This window comes from Amblyomma americanum, chromosome 1, assembly GCF_052857255.1.
Source record: "Amblyomma americanum isolate KBUSLIRL-KWMA chromosome 1, ASM5285725v1, whole genome shotgun sequence".
NCBI lineage: Eukaryota > Metazoa > Arthropoda > Arachnida > Ixodida > Ixodidae > Amblyomma > Amblyomma americanum.
Genome location: NC_135497.1, coordinates 443,611,957 through 443,628,946, shown reverse-complemented (window position 1 = coordinate 443,628,946; position 16,990 = coordinate 443,611,957). Strand labels below are relative to the sequence as shown.

Here is a 16,990-nt window from a genome sequence, read left to right as displayed (position 1 = left end):
AAGGGCGAGCCAGGTCACTGCCTTTGCGCATATGGTTTCAATTTACATCTGGCGCCTCTTTCTGTCGGGAGTTGCGGGGTCACCCGCAATGCCTTTTTCGCCCGCGACAGCAGACGACAAGCAAAGGAATCCGACGCGCGCCACCATCCAGGAAGGCGAAGAGAGACCGCGGAGACGCTGCGACGCTGCTGCTGGGGGGCTAGGAGCGACAACCGGAAGTTGCAAAGGGAATGTCAGTGGATGACGTGTTCATGGGTGGGGCCCAGTCCCAGAGCTATTTATTTTTTTCCAGTGCCCCGCGTGTACCAGTTGAGGGGGGAGAGGAGGAGTGGAATTTTTAATCATCTATATCTTCGCTGTTATTGATGCTAGCTCAAAAATTCTTGCGATGGGGTGACGAGTGATCGAATGCCTATCTCTCGTCTGCTTTACGTAATCTCAATTATTTATTGCATAGTCCCTTTAAGAAATGTATAGAATGTGATGCTGAACTGAGCTGAGGAATGGCTAGACTGGCATCACAGTGAAGCACACCAGAGAGAGAGAGAGCGAAAAAACTTTATTGCGCCAAAAATTGGTCGATTCAGCGGGACCCGGGTGTCTTCATGTTGAAGTTCCGAGTCTTCCAGGGGTGATGCCCTTATTCCAGGGCCCCACTGAGTCTTGCTACCTCATACACATGCTGGACCATCATGGGTGGGGCCCAGTCCTTTTTGGACCGCCAGCACGCTGCTGGTGAGCAGGCTCTCCCACTGTTCTGCATTGGGCTCTTTTAGTTTATGGAATGAATGATTGTTTTTAAACTCCCATGTAATATGGTATAAAGTGGGGGTGGCTCCTCACCACTTGCATGTGTCCGCGTACTGGTTCGGAAACATTTTGTGAAGTATGTGTAAGTTACGAAAGCTTCCTGTTTGCAGTGTACGCCAACCGACTGCCTCATATTGCTTTAATAGCTGGTGTGGTGGAGGATACGCTATCCTCTGTCCTCTGTAGTGGTTTAGGATTTCCGCGTACGATGGTTCCACCGTTGTGGTGGGCTCAGGGTCACTTGATGTACCTGCTCGGTTGGTAAGCTCGCGAGCTAGATCGTAGGCCCTCTGATTCCCAGTCACCCCGGTGTGCCCCGGCACCCAGAAAATGTTGTGCTGAATTTCTTTGTTCGGGGGTCCCGCCTGGAGGATGATGCGTAGCGCTCCCTTGCTGATCCTACCATTAGTGTAGTGCCTGCATGCTTCTTTGGAGTCAGTGATTATTGTGAGCGATTTATTTCTGCGGTATCCTTCAGCTACTGCTAGCGCAACAGCAGCTTCTTCACCCTCGGATACTCTGCAGCCGCTCTGTGACATACTGGTGACTAGGTCCCCTTGATGGTTCCCCACCACCGATACTACTCTGTGTTCCTTCGTGTTTCTGTTCCATCGATGCAAAGCTGCATCTGTGTATATTACATTTGTTTTTTCAGCTAAATGCTTTTCTACATACTCTGCTCTCGCAGCCCTTCTTCCTGCATGCAGATTAGGGTCCATGTTGCGAGGGATTGGGCACACCCTGAGTGTTTGGCGAATGTTATCAGGTATGCCCGCAACCCTATCTTCCACTTCTTCATTTAAGTAGCCCAGCCTTCGGAGGAGCGCTCGGTCGGTGGTTGACTGCTGGAGCCTGTACATTTGGGCCCCTATTTGGGCTTCCTTTAGCTCGTCAAACGTATTGTGGACTCCCAACTTGAGGAGCTTCTCGTTTGACGTATTTCTTGGTAGATTAAGTCCTGCTTGAAAGCCTTCCTGATTAAAGTGTCTGCTTGTTCTTTTTCGTGCTGTGTCATCTTATGGTAGGGGAGTGAGTATGTTATGCGGCTGAACACCAGGCTCTTGACTAACTGGATCGTGTCACTCTCCTTCATGCCAAATCTTCTCTGTGATACTCTGGTGATCATTCTGCTGACCTGTTGCATTGATTGTTGGAGAAGGCTGAGGGTGTGGCTGCACTTCCCGCTGCTTTGGATCCACATTCCCAACACTCTGATCATGTTGCGTTCCCGGAGGACCTCCCCTTCAATTTTTATCTTGTATATTTCTTTGGATGGTCTCTTGCCCACTCGTAGAATTTCCGACTTCTCGTTGGAGCATGCCAGGCCTCTCTCTCTGACGTAGTTCTCCACGCATGTGGCTGCCTGCTGCAGGAGATCTTGTTTTTGGCCTGGGGAGCCCTGGCTGATGCAGATCGTTATATCATCAGCGTACATAGCGTGCTGTATCCCCTCTATCTGGCTCAGCTGTCTGCCTAGCCCAATCATGGCTATGTTGAAGAGGACCGGCAAGATCACTGAGCCTTGCGGAGTGCCTTTGTTTGGTGTTTCGAAGACCTTGTTGCGTAGGTCCCCCAGTTCAACCGTAGCTGTGCGGTTTGACAGGAAGGCCCTTACGTAGTCGTGTACTCTTCTTCCGCAGTTGGTGGTGGTTAGCCCTTCCATGATGGCGTCATGGCTGACGTTATCGAACGCGCCCTTGATGTCCAGTGCCGTGATGATGTTCTCCCCTGTTTTTGGGGCGGCTTCTGCGACTTTCTCCTTGATCTGTAACAGGATGTCCTGCGTCGATAGATTTGTTCTGAAGCCGAACATACTGTGCGGGTACAGATCTTCATCTTCCAGGTATTGTTGTATTCTTGTGATGACTCTCAAAAAGTTTTCCTAGGCACGACGTGAGCGAGATAGGGCGCAAATTGTTTATCTCCAACTTTCTTGCCTGGCTTGGTATCATCACAACTTCTGCATGCTTCCAATCCCGTGGCAGTGTGCCTTCTGTCCACAGTGTATTGAGGTAGTCTGTGAGTTGCATCACCGCTTCAACGCTGAGGTTGCGAATTAGCGAGTTTCTGATTTTATCGGCTCCTGCTGCTGTGTTTCTGGTAATCGCCCTGATGGCCGCATAAACCTCTTCATTGGTTATCGGCCTGTCGAGGTACGGGTTCTCCTCCCCTTGATATTCTCCTTGGTATTCTTGCGGCTTGTCTGTGCCATAGCACTTCTTCTTGACCGCCTCCAGGATCTCTTCATCTGACTCTTTGCTGTTGTGGACCAGCCTCTGCATTGCTTTCCCACTTTCTGCTTTGCTCTTTGTTGGATCCATGAGGGCTTTGAGTATCCTCCACGTTCTGGCCGTGCTAAGGGTGCCGTTCAGAGAGCTGCTAAACTGCTCCCACCCCTGTCTGGCCAGGTGTGCCGCATACTCCTCTGCTTTCTTGGTGACCTCTGCGATCTTGAGTCGTAGCTTCCTGTTAAGCGTCTGTCTTTTCCATCTCTTTGTGAGCCCTCGCCTTGCTTCCCATAGCCTAAGCAGCCTCGGATCCACTTCCGGTGTGACTTCCGTTCTGTCTATCTCTTGCGTGTTTTGTTCCTGCAACTCTTTCAGCTGCTTGCTCCATTCCTCTATTGAAAGAATTTTTGGTCACAGACGATGTAAAAACATTAGCTCGCACTTCAGAACCACTACAGGTTTCACCGTGAAAAGGAGCCAGTGCGTGTTCTGAAATGTGAATTAACACTCTGACATAGTCAGCAACCAAAGATTCTCTGCGCTATGCTAATACCTGACCAGACAGCATTCTATCAATCCCTAGACAACTATGTCGCGCTTTTCAACAGTTAACACAACCACACAGTGTTGTGATAAGCATTATTTGCCCTGAATGGCCTGGTAAGATCCCAGTGTGAGAACCATGGAGCTTATGTACTGACCTGTGATACATTCAAAAGGAAGCTCTTGGAAGGCATGACAAGCCTTTTTCAGAAAAAGTGCGCTAAGCTACATTTGCAGTCATGAATCCAGCACCATAATGAGACTAAACATTTGAATAGAAGATGAGTAGACCTCAACATGACTAGGGAAGTGAGCTTCCTGATGCAAAGCATTAAGCAGCCACTTTTCACAGATCTGCTGAAAAACCTGACAAAGATGGTGGCTAATTCACTAACGAAGTGTCTACTACTGAAAAGATCCTGTATGTACGAGCTGACCACACAATCGCCAGCCACATGCCCTTTCAGCAAGTAGCACATAAGTCATGCTTGCTAGTGGTAACAAACTGCGGAGGTCATCTGTGAGATTGTCCACGAGAACCCCACAGACATCTACAATCTTCAACACTAACATGAATCATGAAGTCCAGCAGGTGTAATGCGTTTTAATAAGCACCTCAAAAAATGAGCCCGAAATAAGAACCTCAAACAAACGATGACTCATATCATTGTGCCAAGCAACTAAAGGTGTCTCTTTGGCTCATGCTAGGAGCCTTAAAAAGGGGCACTGAGGAGAACCCTATCAAAATTTTTTTGTAGCAATATCTGATAGTTCGGCATTTCATGGCTTTGTTGACGCTTGTCCGGGAGCGAAAGATGCATTTATTTCAAAGAAATTCGGATTCGAAGTTGAAAAATTTTTTCCCGCCGCTCCGATTCAAACTCGAGAACTCTTATGACGACACAGACCAGAGTGACGTGCAAGGTGACGTAAACGTAGACTCCGTGATTTCTGGCTGCTAGCGGTGCGGTCTAGCAGCTGCCGAAATGAAAGCTACCGCCGCCGCACGTTGACTACATCTATCGGGGGTTGCTACCGTCGCTTCGTTTACGTTTGCACCGGCGTCTTGCCAGCGTTACGATGGATCCCGTTCCCCAACCCGACGACGTAGTTCTCACAAAAACTCTGGCCTGCATTTCAGCGACCTCAGCCCCACAGAGTGTGCGATGCTTTTGAGGGAGCACGGTTAGGTTAGGCGCCGGTGAGTCGTTTCCCACTTCCTCAGCGAGCAGCCATTTCAAACTAAATATCATAACCCCAGTGCGGGGAGTCGCAAGGGGCCAGGACAAGGTCGGTGCCTTGCGCCCATTGGAGGCTGGCCGGGGCTTTGGGGCCAACGGATTGTGATTCCTTGAACGGCGCGGTTGCACGGCGCAGCAGGCGGCGTCGAGGTCTCCCACGGTTGCAAGGGCCAAGTTATGTATTTATTTTTTGCCACAAAAAACAAATTGGTGCTCGAGGGCGGTCGCGTTTAAAGTCGGCGGCTTGAAACCAAATAAAGGCTGAGTTTGGGCGAGTTGGTTTACCATGCTGAACGTAAAAGCGGAAAAAGCAAGGACGAGAATAAGACACACAACACGAACGTAAAAGCACAAAAAACAAGGACGAGAATAAGACACACAAGACGAGCGCTCGTGTTGTGCGTCTTATTCTCGTCCTTGTTTTTTGCGCTTTTACGTTCAGCTTGAAACCAAAGCCGGTGCACGACGCTTCAACGGCTTCCGCTAGATCCGACGGGTCCACTGGATCTGGCTCTCTCGCCAACTTGAATGTACCTTCAGATATGTACAGTGAATTGATTAAAATAGCCGAGCTCGAAAAGAACAGGTCCACCCAACTGCCGCAGTTATTGAATATAACGCGCACCTCGCCGCGGAGCCAAATCAGTCTGGCCGGGCTGGCGGCGGCTGGCGCACTCGGCGCGAAATAGATACATGCTCCAATCTCCCCGCCAGTGCGGTCAGAGTGCGCCGAAGCCGCCGAACGCGTCGGCGGTCAAGCGCAGTTGGAGTATAGAGGGTCTCGCTTTGACCGACGTGACTTCGCCGTGCAGGGCGCGCGCGCCTCGCAGCAGCATGAACGCGCCTTAACAGAGCCTGCGCTTAACAGCTAACCAACGTATTCAGTGGCGGCATCCATGGGAGCCACTGAAACCCCCCGCCCACTCACTGAATAGAAGAAAGAAAGTCGGATGCCGAGGTTCGGAATCAAACCAGGGCCTGCGGCGTTTGAGGCGGAAACGCTACCGCTCCGCCACGACGGCTCAAGTTATAGCCGACAATAAAGGCGCATCTAGTGAATGCATTCTTTTGATGCAGAAATCTCCGCGCTTTCGCTAGGTATATCTTGGCCTATTAGCAATTTTTCTGAACTGCCTTGTACCTTGTCTCCCGTCCCTAATAAACGATTTCCGTTAAGTAGTTTGAAGTTGACTGGCACAGCCGGGAATGTTTCGCTGGGCAAGCGTGCGAATACACAAGTGCTGCCTTGTACGATCACCGACCATCGTGCCATCATAGCTTTTCATCGACCGTGGCGATCATCTGACAAGCCTTAACAGGCTCCTTCAAAGGTTAACTAGCACTTGTAGCGGCACCTGGAGTTCCTCTGCCGTTCGGCACTTGTAAATCGAAGCGCGTCAAAAACAAAACCACGGGGCACGCAAAGCTCATAAACGCGAAGCGCCATAAGGAATCGAAACTTTCCTGGCCGCCTGTGGCGCCGCCAAGCATCCGTTTTCTTTGCTTCCAACATTCAGGTTGTCTTTTGCCTGCCTTCCTTGTGTGATAAAAGTGCACTATTGGTTTTAAAACAAAACTTACTTCAATATTGATCTGTGCAACCTACCTTTGTCAGCCTCAGAGATTCGCGTGACCAAGTAGGATGAAAAATTCCTCCAAGGTGGCGTCTCTTGTCTTATGGCGTCACCACGCTTGTACTTGCGAGATTGGCCTGTGGTGGCGATACCTGTATTTTGGTTCTTGCTATTTTCTACCTTACAAGAGCTTTGTTTTCGGTAAGAGCGGCGTTTTTGTGATCAGGAGCTGGTATTCTGTCGATACAAGCCAACTTCAATTTCTCCTCAGTGTCCCTTTAAGACTCACCCACAATTCACCAAGCTACGGCAAGGAACACCAATGTTTGAAGAATACCTGATCAGTACCACCCAATGTGCTTCCACAAACCTGGACACATCCTCAAGCATTAACCTTAAAAAAATGGGCTTTCATGGATTCTCTTCTGACATATAGCAACCACGTCCTGACAAGCAACCCTGAGAGGCTGATGACTACTTGCATCAAAAAGACTATGTGTCCGGCCATCCTTCTTGATCCCCATCACTGTCAATGTCGCGCTTCGTATAGCCATGTCATAGCCATGCAGAGCCCTTGTACGGCAAACTGCAAAACTGGAACCTCAGAGATGGGGCAGCTTTCCTGCAAAATGACGAAGATTCTGCACCGCTGGCACAGCATCAACACATCACATCCTCTACACAAAAGAACCCTCTCACAAAGCTGACGTTGCATGTGGAGAAAAATGCAACGATGGTACAGCACAGCTCTAAGATGATGACACCACCCAGCAAAACGACAATGAACCTAAGCCACAACTGCAACACGCACCGCAGCCAGGACCTGACTCCAAGACTGATATTATCAATGGCATATAGATTTCAGGGGGGAGGGGCTTGGCCCCTTAAGTTCCAACGGTATAACTATTCTCAACAGAAGATTGTGAAATTCCTCCTCCGGAACACTCTTGCTCCATAGCTTGAGCCTCGTTTTCGTACATATATGCCACTGCACCAAAAAAAAGAGGATGTGATGAGTGTGAGAGCAGTGGCAAAGCTAAAACTAAGGAAAGCTGGCAAACCTTGTTCAAACTGGACTGTGGTGTGCTTTCGCAGGTACTGGAAGTTTAACATCCTACTGTTGAAATGACTCGGATCTCAAAGCAAAGAAATTTTGCAGGAGTTTTCAATCAAGTTCTCCGTGCACACCACTGAGACCTCTTCTGTACCTACCGTATTTACTCAAATGTAATGTGTCCATGATTGTAACACAAGGGTTGGCTTTGTAGGACCAAACAGGAAAAAAAAAAAAGGAATGAAACACAGGGAGTAAGACCATAGTATACAAAAAATTGGGTGGATGTTTAAGATAAAGGTACCTCAAAAAATGAATTTCCTGTAGCTCATCTTCATAGTAAGGTGAGGCTGTGCCTTCGAGCATTAAAAGGTACAGCAGTTGCTGCCACCATTATCATGCATAGGTTTCACGCTCTCCTTCTCTTTCAAGAGCAGTGAAAAAATTATCAGAAGACAATGATACGATAAGCACGGACTTCCGCCACGCTGTCACCGCGTTGATTGTGCGGTTAGAGGCCTCATTGTAAATATGAAACTTCTCCCAGTCACTCAAACATGCAGCAAGTCGTGCCTTCCGGATGTCAGCGACCGCTCTCAGCAACATTTAAAGAGACAATGAGGACAACTCAATTACTGCTCTAAGTAAAAATTGGTTCTCTGGCCCTTTCTGGCTATGCTCGTCAATTCGACTCTGTTAATTCAGAAATCCGCATAATTCAAACCGCCGGCACCGTCCCGGCTGATGCCCACGTAAGTTTATGGAATCGAATGCTTTCTAATTCGGATGCTACAGGCCTCACACCAGTTGGTTTGAAAGGAGGCCCCGTCCAGGAATGACCGGCATGACAAGAGATCATCAAAATCCCCCCTACTCGAACCAGAACTGTATGCTGCAGAGTTCCACGCACTTTTTACGACATGCACGCGGCGGCAGGCGTGACACAAAACGGACGGCACCATTGCCAAGAAGAGTCCGACCGCTAGATTACAATGTGGTTCCATAGTTTTGGTTATGCTTGTCTGAGGTTTAAGCCAGCCAGCGGTGATGGTGGCGGCTATCGGCCATGCATCAGCCAACTAAGAGAGCACAGTTGCAACCGCATGCCATTTCGGAAGCTGATTGGCGGCGCTGCGAGTTTTCCGTGCTTCCAACATGTGATTTTTTCCGTTCCAGTGAGAATGTCAAAACTTCGTGCCTTCTCACACACGCCGCGATGACTCAGTGGTGACGTCGTACCTGCCGCAGTGGCTCAGTGGTTAGGGCGCTTGGCTACTGATCCAGAGATCCCGGGTTCGAACCCGACCGTGGCGGCTGCGCTTTTATGGAGGCAAAACACTAAGGTGCCTGTGTGCTGTGCGATGTCAGTGCACGTTAAAGATCCCCAGGTGGTTGAAATTATTAGGCACCACTACGGCACCTCTTTCTTCGTTTCTTCTTTCACTCCCTCCTTTATCCCTTCCCTTATAGCAGGTGTCCGCCAATATATGAGACAGATACTGTGCCAATTCCTTTCCCCCAAAACCAATTATTATTATTATCTCACACGCAATGTGGCTGCTTATGAGGGGGCTTCATAGCTACCATGTCGCATCATGAAGGATGCCGCGGGGAACATAATCATTTTTGAACTGTTCTACTTTGATGCTCCTGACAGTGTGCACGCAATAAAGAATTAAAGGAAATCTGAAAGATAGTCACAGACGACCACTTGCAGAAAAAATTTACTGTGATGAAAGCAGTTCTTATCAGATTTTTTGGAGTCATTCAATATTTCGAACCTTTTTTCCAGTCCCTTGAGGTTCAAATCAACAAGCTTTTACTGCAAAATGAAAGAAGACCTTTACAACTTGCAAGTTCTGTCATGTTTCCACAGGACGAAGCATTGAATTTGCGCTTATTGCATAAGTGACGAGTTTCCAGTGACGACTTTCTTAACACTCTGCCTCTGCTCCGATACGTGATAAGACGTGCTGGTCGCCTTAGTTGAACATCTATGGCTTACAGCGTCTGTTAGTCAACCAATAACGGTATTCAAACTTTTTTCTGTCCCTTTTTTCGATTTCCCGAAGTTCAGGAGATGGACCTGCACAATGCATCAATCAATATGCAAGTAAGTACGGCACAGTGTGCCTTTGTCTCCAAATAGATTTTAACCCAAAGGTGACTTTTCATTTCTATTTTCAGTAAAAAAAAAAAAAACTCGCTACATTCAAGTAAAAGTGGCATTACACATGCATCTTACCTGGGCTTCAAGGTTGTTGATTTTGTCACTCCACGACGTCTTGACCTCGGACAGATGCTGGCGTGACTCATCAAGTTTCTTCTCGATTGCCTTGCGCTGTAACGCAAGCAAGAGAGGAGCAAACACTGCAGTCAGTGCCTGGAAAAATTATACTGTCAACAAAGCACACATCATGAACATGCGATGCTCCACTCTTCCCTCAAAAATGCCTCATCCTTGGCTGAACTTTAGATGATCCCAGCATAGTTCACACAGTAATATACACCAAAACGCAGGACGAGAAGCAAATGTAGAGGCAGGATGTCGTCCATTTTTCACTCCAGACTTACCTGGGTGGCTTCACACTGCTTTTCATTCCACATTAAGGCTTTGCAAAACCCATGGTTTATGGTGGTTTAACATCCCAGAGCGACTCAGGCTATGAGGGACGCCGTAGTGAAGGTATCCGGAAATTTCAACCACCTGGGGTTCTTTAACATACTAGGTGAGCTGCTAAATTTTTTTTTTGCTCTTGACAAGCAATCGAATCTAACACAAATTGAAAAGTAAACAAAATAAACTGGATGCAAATACAACATGTTGTAAATGATGTTCCAATTGTGTGTACACGGCTTATAAATGTCAGCATTATGTGAAAAGCGCCTTGTGAGTGGCCGATTTATGAATGGCTTCCAAGAATGCACTGCTACATGAAACGTAACTAACAGCAAGCCTGTCAGATGCCTGTCAGCATATGGCAGGCAGCACATGGGCACCAAATGAGCACAATGATAAGTGATGTTCAAGAAGAAATCGCAGGGGAGAAGGAATATAAATTCACATTTCTTCTATTCAAACTGCTGAATGATATACTCTGGATGCATTCACGCATGCACTTCTGAATCAATCCTAAAATGCTTTGTAATTTGCTCTGTGCACCTGCTTTTGTTCTGTGAAATTACCTTCTGTACAGGTTTTAGTGTCATGCAACCACTTTTGCGCTTGTGTTACAGTTATAGTACAGCTTTGTGTATTCAAACATGCATGCTGTTCAAGGCTGATTCCTTTTTCTGATAGCTAATTCGTCTTCAGATACCTATTATTTTGTAATCTATTGACAGAAGAAAAGTTGGTATTCCTCAAGCTGTGACTGATCCACAATTTTATTTGTCAGCACTTTCTTTGCCCGATTATACCGTGCATTTTTTTAGAGGGTACCAAATTAAAAAAAAGTAGCTTTCTTTACATTTATTTTAGCCCTGGAGCCAGATTGGAGGTTATAGCGGGCACCAGGTATGAGACAGAATGCTTTAATTAGTTTACAAAATACCTGAACATGATAATTAACTTTTCTCATTTTTATTTTAGGGGGCATGTTCTATTTGCAGAATCGGAGCTCGTCCTCCAAACAGTCTACCCAAGAAAAAAAATTTCATCAACAAATTTTTAGCACGTTACGATGCAAAAAAGGTCACCCCAGTAGGAGACTTTACAAAGTAACACAGTGGCAGCAAGTGTGTGTGGTGCAGACTTTTCCGCCCTGTGCTTTGCGTCACACTACTGACGTCAGCAGAGGCCTAGGCGGGTGGGCCGGCGGTATCACTGTTAGTTCCGCTTCGCTCCATGGCCTCACAGATTGCTTGCCCCATTAGAATGCTATGTGTGCTGTCACTGCGCTTGCTAGGCAGCCTCAAAGTGACTGCATGGCCCTTGTTGTTTGTGGAAGCAGCACGCAGAAAAGCTCCCGCTATTATCCCTTGTGGCATGTGAGAGCATAGGCCTTGGAGTGGCGTCACGGAGTGAAGGGAGGTTATCCACCAAAGAAAAACTGGACACGGATGTCGCATATGTAACCATGGAGAAGAAAAAGCACCTGGCAGAGCAGTTCTATGCCTTCCAGCAAAGACATTGTTTCTGCAAATTTTTCACAAATTTTCTTCTATAGGTTCTTTGGCATCAAGAAGGAGGCCTAACACGCATGTTCTGGACGAAGAGTTTGAAACAGGTGTGCTTGCATTCGTGACAGCGAAGCCAGAAGCCAGCATTCAACAAACAGCGCAGTGCGCCGCTGCAAGCATGACGCCAGTGTGGACAGCCCTTGTCAAGCACTGCATGTGTACCCTTATCATGCGAGTCTCCAACAGCAGCTGAGTGCGACAAACTCTGAATGGAGGCTGGATTTTTGTAACTGGGCCCTGATTCACATCGACAGAAATCCCGACTTTTCACAGAATGTGGCCTGGATGGGTGAAGGGCAGTTCTGAATTCTTGTGTGAACCTGCACAACAACCATTAATGGGATGATGTGAACCCCCTCTGGCCTTGAGTGCACAAACACAGTGAGGTCACAAACAGTGAGGTCAGTCATTGGTTGGTGTGCCAAAGACCAAACTGTCGGCTACTATTTTTTTTAAGAGTCATTGACCGAGAGAGAATAGTCCAAAGTAATTCTGGAAGGAGAAGGGAAAGTCTTCACGGGAGACCTCCCACTCAAAGTACTCAGGGAAGCATAGCACAAGCACAATGGAGTGCCAGCGCACTCTTCTGCATGTGCTGTGAACCATCTCAATGCAAGATTTCTTCTGCAATGGATAGGATGCAACGGCCCTATCCTATAACCCCCAAGGTCTCCAGACATGACATTCTTTTTTTCTGTGGGGGTATTTAAATAAACGAGGTTTACATTGCTGAGCCTGCCAGTGCAAAGGACATGAAGGCGAGGATGAGCATGCACTGGAGTTTAGTCTGCAATGCTGAGGCGGGTAACCAATTCGGTGCTCAAGCGATACATGATCTGTGTTGCAGTGGAGGGACAGCATTTCCAGCATTTTTTATAAAGTTATGTACGCTTCTGGGAGGTAAACAACGGATTCTATATTTGGTGCTATGAGCTAAAGGTTTTAAGTTTTATTTTGTTCTTGCAGAAATTCAGTCGCAGAAGACTGCCACTGAATTTCTGCAAGAACAAAATAAAACTTAGAACTCGCCAATTAGCCATGATAGGGACATTCGATTCTAAGAAAAAACTTGCGCTAAGTAGGTTTTTCAAATAGGCAAGTTTACTGTATCAAGCAATTAACAAAATTATTTCAGCAGCAAAATGTATGAGGCACTGAACATTAGAGCACTGTCAAAATGCTAGTTGTGAGCCCCCTAAACGATCACTTTTAATTCCATCCAGTTCATTAACATCATGGGACAACTTGATTAATGAGAGACTTAGTATTTATAATGCCTTGAGCGAACGAGTGCTTTGAACAGAAAATAAAACTTACAAGCCTGTGGAGCTGTGGCCATAACCATGGTTTCCAATATTTATCCTCACAGAATAGCTTCAGGGTCAATATTTTTCAGTCAAGGTGTCAAGACAGATAACGTTACATCAGTGGTACTTGTGCACAGTTCAGCAAATAAAACGTTTTCACAATGCAAAAGCTGAAGAGTTCATGTCTTGCACTCAGCAGTTGAAAATGACGTGAGCCTTTCTTTTTGCTGCTTCCACAAATGACAATGGCCAAGTAATCGCTTCGAGACAGGATTGCAAGAGCAATAACAGCGGGCATTGGAACCCAATGCGCTCCCTGCCGCTGTGTGTGTGAAGCCGCCTACCAAGATTACTTCTTTTCACTAAGTAGCATGCACTACAAATTTGTTCATCATTTTTTTTTCTTGGCTACACTGTTTGGAGGATGAGCTCCAATTCTGCAAATACAACATGCCCTCTAAAAAAATTACAAAAGTTAATTATCACATTTAGTTAATTTGTGAACTAATTAAAGCATTCTGCCTCTCACCTGGTGCCCACTGTAGCTCGTAAAGTTGGTAACAGCTATGCTGAAGTAGGAGCGAGATAAGAGAGATGCACGGCTACCCTGCTGGGGCCTTCAAAGCAGTCAGAGCAAGACGGAAAGCAAAAATCAGCAAACACGCACACAAATAGTAGCTGCTGTGGGGTAGAGTGAAAAAAGAGAAACGGTGAAAAAAAGAAATTTGACGTATGCCATTTTCAAGTAGGATAACGTGAGCTTGTTTCATGCCCTCACTGTTCAGCTCACTTCATGCATGGTGCAATAAATGCCCTATCTCCAATTATATTGTGTCTGAAAAGGCTACTTTATTCACTATTTTTATGTAACATATATATGGGCACACCTAGAATGCTCACGTCTTTCTTTAAGGGCATTTCTGTAAAGACGACCTTCCGATAAGGCGAAGTTTCTGGTCCTTTAAGTTCATCTTAAAGGGAGCCAATTGTAAATCACAAGAGCTACACATCTTCTGAGAATAAGTTCCAATAGAGTACTATGAAAACTGCAACCAGACAAGCTTGTTTTAAAGGTTCTATATGCTTTATTAAACCAAGCTATATAATCTACACAAACTATTAGCTCTGGGGTGCTACAACAAAGTATCCTAAAGCCACTTTTATTTTCTACATTATATACAAGGTGTTTCAGCGAAGGTGAACAAGAATTTTTATAAATAGGCTTTCTGAGGTATGAAGGCGGCTTCTGCGGCACAATAATACCTGCGTTGGTGGACATCAAAGTGTACGTAAATAATGTTATCTAGTTAGCCACTTAAATAATTTCTGATAACTAACTTTTTAACTATAACAGGCTACTGATTTCACTAAGCCAACACAGTGGCTGGCACTAATCATATACTTAATTCATAAAACAAAAAGAAAATCATAGCGACCTAAATGAGCTAGACACACTAATCAAGTTAAGCCAGCACAAGACTAAACCCATTGACTGTTACCTTCTGAACTGGTTTCTGCAGGCAAGATTGCAACTTTCTGCTGGGCTTCCTGGTGCACACAGCAATTAAAGTGCACCGCATGCAGAAGCATGCCACCACAAAAGAATGCACAGATGGGACAAGTGCATTCTCGTTAGTGTGTCCTTTCATGGCAGTGTGCTTTGACGCCAAGTGCTTTTTCATGTCACAAAAGAATTCGGTAAAGCATCCATCTTCTCTTTGCACTGCTCCCACCACCGTCAGCTGCTGACGGGATTCAGCAGTGCAGCATTTTGGCCAATACAGGTCCTGGGGAAGGTCCCCCTGCTGAAATGCCCACTGCCCAACCCCTCCATGATGGCCTCACCTCTTCCACTAGCGACTGGATGTGCTCGTCACCCGTCAGTGTCGTGCCTTCAAGCCGCTTTTCCAGGGTGCGGATCTTGTCCTCCAAGTCAGAGATGCAGCGGTCTTTCTCATCCATCACCGTCGTTGCCTGCACAGGCCCCACTCGTGAGCAACGACACCACTTATCAGAAAAAAAAAACATGCTCACTGCTGCACAGCACAGAACATGCACGTGAGATCAGAGTCAATCTAGACCTGCGATGGCCACAGCAGCGCCCGATTCCTGGCTGACCTCAAAAAGTGCTGCAAACATTGTCTGGAGCAGAATTTATATTCAGTCGTCTCACTAAGCACAACAAAGCTGAACATGAGGATGCAGGGAAAGTGCAAAAACATCGTCTGTTAAGAAGACACCCCAAGGCTGCAGCACATAGGCGGCGGGGGACTCCACAGTGAAGGACTCCAGATTAATTTGGCCGCCTGGGGTTGTTTAACGTCTGCATCAAAGGGTTCTTGCCACGGCCGGGATTCAATCTTGCGACACTGGATCTAGCAGTCGGACGCCATAGCCACTAATCCAATGCAGTGGACCAAGTGAAAAAAACAAAAAAACTATCACATAGCTAGCTTGAACACAAGACCTGTGCAGGAGTTTCACCATTAAGGGGGGATGTGGGTCTTGAGATTGCAAAAAATCACGAGAAAGTGTATTCTTCGCAAATGTTTTTTGCACTAAATATACTTCAGACTACATTTCCACAAAATATCCATGCTCAAAATCTCAAAGTACAAAAAATAGATTACTTTGAGAGTTACGCGGCTGAAAAATGAAGAGGGAGCTTCGAAATGATGTTCCACTTCCCTTAACTGCAAATTCCGAAACCGCTTCCCAACTGACATTATCCTCCTGCAGTTTCAAAGCTTCCCCATAGCTATTGCTTATCGCTGTCACGTGACTCGGTGCCCAATGCCGGCTCATAATAATATTAGCTCAGTGTCACAATGAATAGTGGCTCTGCAGTTTAGGCTGGCCCGCAGTAAACTTTCGTTTTCCTCCATCTTCTGTAGCTGTCATTGCTGTAAAGCTGGCTGACCGACATCACTGCATGCCTGTGTTATGGCCCCACCTCATTGCACTGTCATGTTATTGGCACTGTCATGAATCATGTGCTTCCTGCGTCTAGTGCTTCCCAAGTGACATCACTCCTCAGCCAACTCGTGTCAGTGCAAAGCTCAGAGTGTTAACCATCGCCGCCGCCGCCTGTGAACGGCTCTTCACAGAAGTTTTGCAGCAGGAGGGCACTGTGAAAACTGTCACCTTTTGCATGTTTAGAGATGCAGGCAATGCAGTTTAAACTTCTCCAGCATAATCCGATAGTAACAGTGTTGCTTCAATGACAAATGCCATCCATGGCAAGCAACGCCAAAAAGGAAGCTGAAGATGGCCCAAGCCCTACTACCGCTGGAGAAACTGTGCGCGCAACATGTGCTGTGCCTGTTCGAAATACGAAATCTAATAGAGCAGTTGAAACCCCGTTTACACGCCTTCAAGGCAGCAGTAGGAGCTAGGAGCTGCGCCTCGGCGTCTGACATATTTAACGGATTTCTGTGGTCCTAAGCAAATAAAAGCTTGCGTGTGAGCCTTCCTTCATGAAATATCTCGGGTATCGTCTTTCACTAGGCAAGAGGATATATTAAAGCTGTGTTCGGTTAGAGCGTACAGTCGCTTTGCACGCAGCTTTTCCGCCATCCCACGAGGTGCACCTTAATGAGGTTTCACTGCACCAGTGCTGTAAAGTGATTTTACACCACCACTGAAGGAAAGGGCACATCAGGTTTTCAAATAGCACTGAACTAAATGGCTGTTGCCTTTGTAACCACATGACTTTGACCTTTGTTGGTAAATAAAAATACAGCAGCTCTAATCTATTATTTTCTCTTTTTAACCCCTACTTCATGACGTTTTCATGTAATGACACTTCACTGGATTTGTATACCACTGTTAGCATTGGCCAGGCCAGCAACATTATGTAATATAAAAGAAAAAAAATAGCAGCAGGAAATGCTGCCGGGTTGGCCAATGCAGTGAAATCGCTGACTGCCCCGTTCTCAGTTCGTAGCTTCAATGGGGACTAAGTCTTCAATGAACTCAGCGGCTATTAAGGCTCAACGCCAGTTGGCACTTGTGTGCAGTGCCCACTAATTATGGCTGAAATAGTTAGCTA

At 46.6% G+C, this 16,990-nt stretch overlaps 1 protein-coding gene across 2 annotated transcripts in view; it reads right to left on the bottom strand.

The window, feature by feature from the left end:
* The window catches only part of LOC144115921 (golgin subfamily A member 1-like), a 143,573-nt gene that overhangs the window by 81,664 nt on the left and 44,919 nt on the right, over positions 1–16,990 (bottom strand). For both annotated transcript variants that reach the window (XM_077650550.1, XM_077650551.1), the window contains exons 9-10: positions 14,785–14,913; positions 9,696–9,791 (exon numbers count right to left, since the gene is read on the bottom strand). In XM_077650550.1, coding sequence (XP_077506676.1) covers positions 9,696–9,791; positions 14,785–14,913 — 225 coding nt within the window. The remainder of the gene's footprint in view (positions 1–9,695; positions 9,792–14,784; positions 14,914–16,990) is intronic.